General features: G+C 49.9%; 1 protein-coding gene across 1 annotated transcript; it reads left to right on the forward strand.

The window, feature by feature from the left end:
• Positions 1 to 8,479: 8,479 nt before the first annotated feature.
• On the forward strand, positions 8,480 to 8,817 carry LOC147690015 (thymosin beta-4-like). Its single transcript, XM_086937587.1, has one exon. The coding sequence runs from the start codon at positions 8,533 to 8,535 to the stop codon at positions 8,668 to 8,670; it is 138 nt and encodes a 45-aa protein (XP_086793713.1). The 5' UTR covers positions 8,480 to 8,532; the 3' UTR covers positions 8,671 to 8,817.
• The last annotated feature ends 679 nt before the right edge of the window (positions 8,818 to 9,496 follow it).

The raw sequence follows: 9,496 nt of genomic DNA on the forward strand, positions 1-9,496 counted from the left end.
ACACCCGCTCCGTCCACAGGCACGCCATCGAGATCTGGAACTTGCTCGACACCACAGCCCCAAACGTCGCCTTCTTCACGGAAACCTGGATGAACGCCTCCTCCGCGCCTGACATCGCCATCGCCATCCCAGACGGCTACAAGATCATCCGAAGGGACCGCATCAACCACACAGGAGGAGGCATCGCCATCGTCCACAGGAACACCATCCGCATCACGACCAACACCGATGACAATCTCGCTACCGCCGAGCACCTGCACTTCCAAGTCCACATCAACCCCAAGACCACCCTCAGAGGCACCCTCATCTACAGACCCCCTGGACAACGCTCACAATTCAGCGAAGACATCGCCGACTTCATCAGCCCACACGCCCTCCGCTCCGCTGACTACATCCTCCTCGGGGACCTCAACTTCCACCTGGAGAACAACAACGACCGCAACACCACCACCCTGCTGGACAAACTCGCCAACCTGGGACTCAAGCAACTGGTGACCACCCCCACCCACTACGCCGGACACACACTCAACCCCGTCTTCTCATCCAGCAAGGACATCGCCTTCAGCCACGCCACCGGGCTCCACTGGACGGACCACAGCTGCATCCACTTCAGCTTCGCAAGGACCACGATCCACCACCACCAGCAACAGGCTGCACGCAGGAACTGGAACAAGATCACAGCCGACCAGCTCGCGTCCTCCCTGAGCACGAACCCTCCCACCATCACAACGAACCCTAGCCAGGCGGCCACCAACCTCACGAAGTGGATCAACGACTGCGCAGACGAGCTCGCCCCCCTGAGGACCCCGCCCAGCAGACCCGGCAGCAAGAAAGCCCCATGGTTCACCGACGAACTCAAGAGCTCCAAGAAGAACTGCCGAGCCCTCGAGAGAACCTGGCGCAGAGACCCAACACCGGACAACATGACTGCCCTCAAGCTCGCCACCCGGAAACACCACCAACTCATCCGCGCCACCAAGAAAACTGCATTCAAGGAACGACTGGACAACAACGCACACAACAGCAAAGAACTCTTCAACATCGTCAAAGAGCTCTCCAACCCCAACGCCGGAAAAAACGACATCACCCCTTCGCAAGACCTCTGCAACTCCCTCGTCGCCTACTTCCACAACAAGATCGCGGACATACACAACAGCTTCAGCACCTAACCAACGAGCACCACGACCGAACCACCGCCCCCCACCTCCACCCTCCGCGCCTGGACTCTGATCAGCACCAAAGACACCGTCCGCACGATGAACTCCATCCACTCTGGATCTCCGACCGACCCCTGCCCAACACCACGTCTTCAAAAAGGCCTACGCTATCATCGCACCCCACCTGCGGGACATCATCAACACCTCCTTCGACACCGCTACCTTCCCGGAGAGCTGGAAGCACGGCAAACTCAGCGCTCTACTCAAGAAGCCATCGGCTGACCCCACCGACCTCAAGAACTACCGCCCCATCTCGCTGTTCCCGTTTCCTGCAAAAGTCATCAAGAAGACCGTCAACAAGCAGCTGGCCGCCTTCCTCGAGACGAACGGATCCCTCGACCCCTCGCAGTCTGGCTTCAGGGCCAACCACAGCACCGAGACCGCCCTGATCGCAGTCACCGATGACATCCGAACGCTGCTCGACAACGGAGAAACAGCGGCCCTCATCCTCCTCGACCTCTCCGCGGCCTTCGACACTGTCTGCCATCGTACCCTAGTACAACGCCTCAGCAACGTCGGAGTCCAGGAGAAGGCACTGGAGTGGATCATCTCCTTCCTCTCCGGAAGAACACAGAGAGTCCGCCTCCCCCCGTTCAGATCTGAAGCCACCGAAGTCATCTGCGGCGACCCTCAAGGTTCCTCGCTCAGTCCAACCCTCTTCAACATCTACATGAGCCCCCTCGCAGACATCGCATGCCAGCACAACCTCAACATCATCTCCTACGCCGACGACACCCAGCTGATCCTCTCCCTTACCAACGACCCTGCCACCGCCAGAGCCAACCTTCACGAAGGGATGAAAGAGGTAGCCGAATGGATGAAGAACAGCCGCCTGAAACTGAACTCGAACAAGACGGAAGTCCTCATCCTGGGATCCTCACCCTCCGCCTGGGATGACTCCTGGTGGCCCCCCGCCCTAGGCAGCGCACCCAAACCAACAGACCACCCACGCAACCTGGGCTTCATCCTGGACTCCTCCCTCTCCATGACCAGACAAGTCAACGCCGTCTCCTCGTCATGCTTCAACATCCTGCGCATGCTACTTAAGCTCTTCCGGTGGATCCCCACCGAGACCAGGAAGACGGTCACCCAGGCCCTCGTCACCAGCCGTCTGGACTACGGCAACACCCTCTACGCCGGAACCACCGCCAAACTCCAGAAGAGACTCCAGCGGATCCAGAAAGCCTCAGCACGACTCATCCTGGACATCCCCCGTCGCAGCCACATCTCCGGACACCTGAGAGATCTGCATTGGCTCCCGGTCAACAAGAGAATCACCTTCCTTCTCCTCACCCACGCACACAAAGCCCTACACAGCCAAGGCCCAGGATACCTCAACAGCCGCCTCAACTTCTATGCTCCCAAACGCCAGCTTCGTTCGACCAGCCACGCCCTCGCCGCCGTCCCCCGCATCCGCAGAGACACCACAGGGGGACGGTCCTTCTCCTACCTCGCCGCCAAGACATGGAACTCCCTCCCCACCCACCTCCGGCTGACCCAGGACCACCTCGCCTTCAGGAAGCAACTCAAGACCTGGTTGTTCGGGCAGTAGCAGACCCCCCCCCCCCACCCAGCGCCTTCAGACCCTCTGGGTAAGTAGTGCGCTATATAAATACGATGATTGATTGATTGATTGATTGATTGACATGTATCTTCTTTTTATGTATTTCCTGTACTCAAAAAAATAATAAAACTGTTTCTGAAGTAAAGGTAGAAAAAGTACAACAGATCAAAACAAACACTAATACAAAAGACCAGACCCATTCTAAACGGAAATACATCTCCAGACATGCTGTATAAATGATGTGAGTTAAGGTTCAATACTACATATAAAATGGGGTGCTGGGGCCAATGATATTCCATTACGAACGGTTTGGGTGTTTTCAGCAGTCTATATTGTTTTGAGTTTACTAAGGGGCTTGCTTTTGCAGTCATTCAATGGGCAGAAGCAACAGATAATGCCACAATAATAAAGAAAGCTGTGCTGCATCCGTTATCTGCAACTGTTTCTTACCAGCTCAGAGCATAAGACCCGAATGAGCTAAAGTAGCAGAGAACCTATCAAAAATAGGCAAAAGACCAAGGGGCTTATTTATGAGCCCTTGCGTCACTTTTGCACCGCAGGTGTGTCACTCTTTGTGACGCACCAGCGGCGTAAAAAATTTGCCTTGTTGCACCATATTTACAAAGTGACGCATCTAGGTAGATGCATCACTTTTTAAACCCCTGCGCCACATTATACCTGCGCAAGGTATAATATATGCAGGGGGGCGTTCCGACGCAAGAAAGGGTCATAGAAGTGGCACAGTGAAATCTATAGGATTTCACTGCGCTACTTCTAGGAAGCAAATCCGTCAATATCTTACGCCTGCCTCGTGGCTGGCGTAAGACTGGCACAGGCACATTTCACATGGGACTTGCCCATGTATAATGGCCCATTGCTAGAGTTGCATCACTTTTGTGACACACTCCAGCAATGCGTCATTTTTGCGCCTACAGACACATCAGAAATAATGACGTATCTGTAACTCTTTGCAACATTATGCGACATACTGTAAATATGACACATCATTGGTGTCGCAAGGAGGGCGCAATGAAAAGTGACGCATCACTGTTTTCTCGCAGCGATTAGTCAATTTTCATAAATGAGGCCCCAAGTAACCTAAAACCCCATTAGCAAAAACATATTTGGGCTGTAAAGGAGTAAAGGAGGATGCCACAGTGCATCAGTGGGCTACTTCAGGGGTGGTTGATGTGCAGTGGCAATGGGCAAACGTCAATGTGGCAAAATCTAGGGTTTAAACTGGTTTCAAAGCGAAGGGGCACTACAGGTGCTGGCTGAAAGCCAAAGTATGTTTTCTGTGGCATCACCACCTTAAAGCCTGTCAAATGCCCAGGGCACCCTCCGGATCTACACAGGCACCAGGTAGGGCTGGGGATGTTGGATATAGGTTTAACATCAAACTGCAACTTTAAACAGCGATGTCAACAGAATCCGAATGGCTAATACGACTCTCTGGAATCATGGCTACTGGCCACAGCTAAAAGAACCAAGCTGTTGGGCCCATGGGGCGAATAAGCTGAACAAGGGCAGTAGGAAGGTCCAAAATATCAGATATGGTGTGGAATGGGTCGGCAGCAGTGCAGGCTTGATACACACACAGCATGTATTGCTTTCTGCTGCCCGTGGGTTTCCAGATAACGCAACCATTATTGGATCAGTTGTGAGTAGCTGGACTGTCAGGTCACTGTGGGTCCTGTGTGGTTTGTGTCTTTGAACCATCCTCCAAAAGAGCTGTTTGTTCTTTTGAGTATCCATTCGACATCGTTCTTTCAGTGTAATGTCTTCAAATGACACCACAAACATGCAACATGCCACAGAACATACTACACACTGTGGGGCAATGGATGGAAGGACTCAACTCGTGTAGACTAGTTGAATTTCAGATGAGAGGTGCAAGGGGGTATCTCAACCTACAGGCAGAGGTTCCCTTGAACTCGAAACAGCTGCCACAAAATGTCTAGTTTCTCCATTCCCATATGTGGAGAGCTAATCTCATCTATGTGTAAGGTCTCATTTTGTGGGCACATCTTCTTTGCATCCGTTGGCAAGAAGAGACATGCACTTAGCTCTGGAATATCATAAAAAACACAAATAGTAGTTACAGTGGATTCACAGATTTTCAGTTTAGGTGACGAGTGTAAAGGATAGAGCAAGCCAGAAAAGGTTCAACATGTGCAGTGTAACACAACTTTCCTAATAAATAAGGTCAATATGCTACCTCTGCCAGAAACCCTGCAGGACTGTATTCAACGTTTATTCTGTAAAAGAACAAGTTACAGGGCTCAAAGTTTTTCTCAGAAGCCTGTGGCTGGCACTGTCGAAAACGGGTACTGCTGAATACCATGGCTGTCTCGTCTTGATCCTACCTCATCCCTCTTTCATCCACCACCATGCATTCCCTCTCCATTTATCTCATGCTGGTTGGTTTCTTTTTCAACCCCTCATTCTCCATTTGTATTGTTTTCCTCCTTCCTTCTCCTGCCACTCTTTTGCGCAGTGTGAAAGTTTGAAGATGAAAAATAAGTCCCCACTCCCAAAATGGATCGTAGGTGGTCTCCACTTGCAACCACTGTCTCAAATTGAGCAGTGCCTATATTCAATGACGTTACAAAAGGGGGTGGTGATGGACGGAGCATCTGAACCAATCATACACTCAGACTCAGTGTGCCTCAAGGGAACAGTCCAGCCCGAACTGCCAAGCCATGCCTTCCCTGGACCGGAAACAAGCTTCCTAGGACCGGTTTCTGGCATTACAGCCGTCTTCAGCCAGGCTTGCTTGAATCCAGTGGCAAAGTGAGCAAGGGAATCACGTCTGAGCATACCCTGCCAACTTGTGGCGAACAAAGCGGTACAAAAGGGGGTGGTGATGGACGGAGCATCTGAACCAACCAAACACTTACACCCGTCAACAGATCTGGATTTAATCCATCACCGTTCTTTAGCCCACTCTGCCACCCCAGTTCAGACATGGCCATATGCAAATTAGTCTGACCCTGTGCCTCATGGGAACAGTCCAGCCCGAACTGCCAAGCCATGTCTTCCCTAGACCGGAAACAAGCTTCCTAGGACCGGTTTCTGGCATTACAGCCATCTTCAGCCAGGCTTGCTTTAATCGAGTGGCAAAGTGAGCAAGGGACTCACGCCTGAGCATACCCTGCCAATTTATGGCAAACAATGCGGTACAAAAGGGGGTGGTGATGGACGGAGCATCTGAACCAATCAAACACTCACACCCAGTCAACAGATCTGGGTTTAATCCATCACCGTTCTTTAGCCCACTCTGCCACCCCAGTTCAGACATGGCCATATGCAAATCAGTCTGCCCTGTGCCTCATGGGAACAGTCCAGCCCGAACTGCCAAGCCATGCCTTCCCTGGACCGGAAAAAAGCGTCCTAGGACCGGTTTCTGGCATTCCAGCCGTCTTCAGCCAGGCTTGCTTGAATCCAGTGGCAAAGTGAGCAAGGGACTCACGTCTGAGCATACCCTGCCAAGTTATGGCGAACAAAGCGGTAAAAAAGGGGTTGGTGATGGACGGACATCTGAACCAATCAAACACTCACACCTAGTCAACAGATCTGGGTTTAATCCATCACCGTTCTTTAGCCCACTGTGCCACCCCAGTTCAGACATGGCCATATGCAAATCAGTCTGACCCTGTGCCTCATGGGAACAGTCCAGCCCGAACTGCCAAACCATGCCTTCCTTGGACCGGAAACAAGCTTCCTAGGACCGGTTTCTGGCATTACAGCAGTCTACAGCCAGGCTTGCTTGAATCGAGTGGCAAAGTGAGCAAGGGACTCACGTCTGTGCATACCCTGCCAACTTATGGCGAACAAAGCAGTACAAAAGGGGGTGGTGATGGACGGAGCATTTGAACCAATCAAACCCTCACACAGCTCACAAACAGCATCAACTCGAGTCGAAAGTATAATGCACAGGACCTAACACTTCACTTCAGCCTCCAAGCAACTATGAACAAAATACAACACACTTGCAAAACTTGTGCTGCTTTGACCACCGTGGGCCTCAAGACAGAAATTGGAGGGAATTGACTAAGTCTGGGTGGTGATCTCTGCACTGCTTGCAGAGTTTTACGCACATCGCGTTACGCGGAGCTCGCGGAGTTCCAAATAACAAGGTGAAGAGGAGTATTTTTCCTTGCTCTCGCTTGTCAACATCAAGTTAGCTAGCGGGGATGATCCACCTCCCTCCAGAAATTTTCCTCATTGGCGCTTGTCAAAGTCAAGTTGGCAGGCGCAAGTGAGGGGAATCAACCTACTTCTGAGATTTCTCAACGCGGGCAGTCAGATTTCTCAATGTGGGTGGCCGTGTATGCTCGCGATCACTAGCATTGAGAAACCGTCCATACGCATTGGAGAAAGCTGTCACTCGAGTAGAAAATATACTCGAGCAGCAGAAAGGAAGCAGCTCCCGCTTGCATTGTGCATGGTGCCGTTTGCGATAATTTCACAGCGCGGACAAACACCCGGCGCTAAAAATTATGGTGAATGGCATTTTTCTAACACACTCTGCTGCTGCATGGCAGAGGGTTTTTTTGCACTTCGCAGAGTACTGTGTAGCTCCACAAACTCTGCCGAGGCTTAGAATTCACCTGCTGACCAGAAATGAAGCCATGTAAAACTTTCACAAAAGGCCAAATGCCAAGTCAAAAAAGTGTAATTTAGTGGTAAACCAAGAGAAATCAAAACCCTTCACAAAGAACTGTTCTCTCAGATCATTAAACCCTGCCTATTGCCAGCGTCCTTCTCTCTTCACTCCTGTGTAATAATGTCCTTATAAAATATAAAGGAAAGCCAATGGTACATACCTCACACTTCGGCTTCACTCCAAAAGAAAATGAAGACACTTTACCTCTAACAACACCACACATCATCCTTCTCTGGCTCTTATTAAACACCTCCACCACAACCTTTGGCACTCGCAACCAAATCAAATAATTCATACCGCACAGTGCAGGCCCATCCCCTCTGACCTCAGAAAGCATTCACTTCTAGGTTAACTTTTCACAGCATGCTTAGCATCAGGAAAGTCAAAGCATGTTAAGTGCTCCAGGCTGAAAATAAGACCTTGATACCACTCTGATTTTATCGTGTAAGATGAGAGCTGTGCACTCACAAATGCCACAAATCACTATGCGCATGATTAGTCTTGCAACAAGGCCCAGAGTTTACTTGGCACAGAATTTTCACTGCATGAAAAAAAAGCACCTGGGAGCATCTGTATAGGTAGTGTAAGAAATTTTTGTTGTATCCACAAAAAGAGGAAAAGGAGGAAATGTGATTGTTCTAGGTAAGCAGACTCAACACACAGGAAAAACTCACGTTTTAAAAAAAAAGCCCTTACCCAATAATAGTGCCAGCTTCATCCCAGGGCTGCTGCAGCGCACCCTGCACAGAGCAATGCCTGGGATGGAGCAAAGGGATGGGGGAGACAATACAAACGTATATACTATGGGATCAATGCAGCAGAAAAAAGAACATAAATAAAACTATCTCAGTACAATCCTAAACTATCTTTATTCCTGGACTCCCTGGATACGGTTAAAATGTATTATTATTTTTTTTTCTTTCCTTTTTCTCTCTCCTTTCTCCCCCCCCCCCCCCTCGTTTTTTCTTCTCTTCTTCCCATGTATATGTTGTGCTCCATGTAAATATATCAGTAAAAAATACACAGTCACAGGGATCAAGACTCCTCTAGCTGCTTGGATTCGCTGACTCTTATCTGCAAAGATGTCTGACAAACCCGACATGGCCGAGGTCGAGAAATTCGACAAGTCTAAGTTGAAGAAGACGGAAACACAGGAGAAGAATCCACTCCCCTCAAAAGAAACGATTGAGCAAGAAAAGAAAGGAGGCTGCGAATCTTAATGGCCCCACCCTGCCGAACACGCACTGTACATTCCACGAGCATTGCCTTCTTATTTTACTTCTTTTAGCTGTTTAACTTTGTATGAAATAACTCAAGATGCAAAGGGAGGTTGGAGAACGTTGTACTGTGACCCGCCCCCGCCCGGCTCCACCAAAAAAGCGCAAGGACTGAGAACTGACAGAGCGTGAGCGCGCTGCCCTCCTGTCTGCCGGCGGGGGCGCTGCAGAGCCTGGTGTCAAAGGGCAGCGGCGGAGCCCAGGCGAAGACCGCCGACGAACAACAGCAGCAACTCTGCCACGGCCGAGCTCCTGGGGCCCAGCGAACCGCAATATGCAATCAATCGAGTGCCATTTTTATTTGTCCAAAAATGATTTTAATTATTGGAATGCACATTTTTTTAAATATGCAAATAAAACATTTTTTAAACCTAATTTATTATTTTTTTTTAAATACAAAAACGATGATGACTCGAGAGTATTTAGGGAGATTCATTCCAACGTTTACTGCTCATACTGTAAACACGTTTCTGCCATTTAGTTGTCGCCCTCAAGGGGTCGTTCGTTCTTCATCAGGACTGGTGATCCCACTAAATTATCCTTTTAGAAGAACTCAATTTAGTAATGAGGACATTGACGTATTTGCTATAATGACCTTGCTTGTCACTTTATATATATACCCGGAATACCAAGTCTGACCAAACAAATGTCTGAAACTGGGGTGCAAGCGGGCGAGTCTCCCTGCAGTCACACTGTCATCAAGGAAACAATGACACGTAGTTATGCCTCTCTCTGCCAACGTGTAGGCTGCAAATAAATCCCTGATACC

The sequence above is a fragment of the Lissotriton vulgaris genome, chromosome 9 (genome assembly GCF_964263255.1).
Source record: "Lissotriton vulgaris chromosome 9, aLisVul1.2, whole genome shotgun sequence".
Lineage (NCBI taxonomy): Eukaryota > Metazoa > Chordata > Amphibia > Caudata > Salamandridae > Lissotriton > Lissotriton vulgaris.

Excerpts from the sequence above, each read along its gene's own strand:
- LOC147690015 (XM_086937587.1), top strand. The coding sequence starts at position 8,533 with ATGTCTGACAAACCCGACATGGCCGAGGTCGAGAAATTCGACAAGTCT.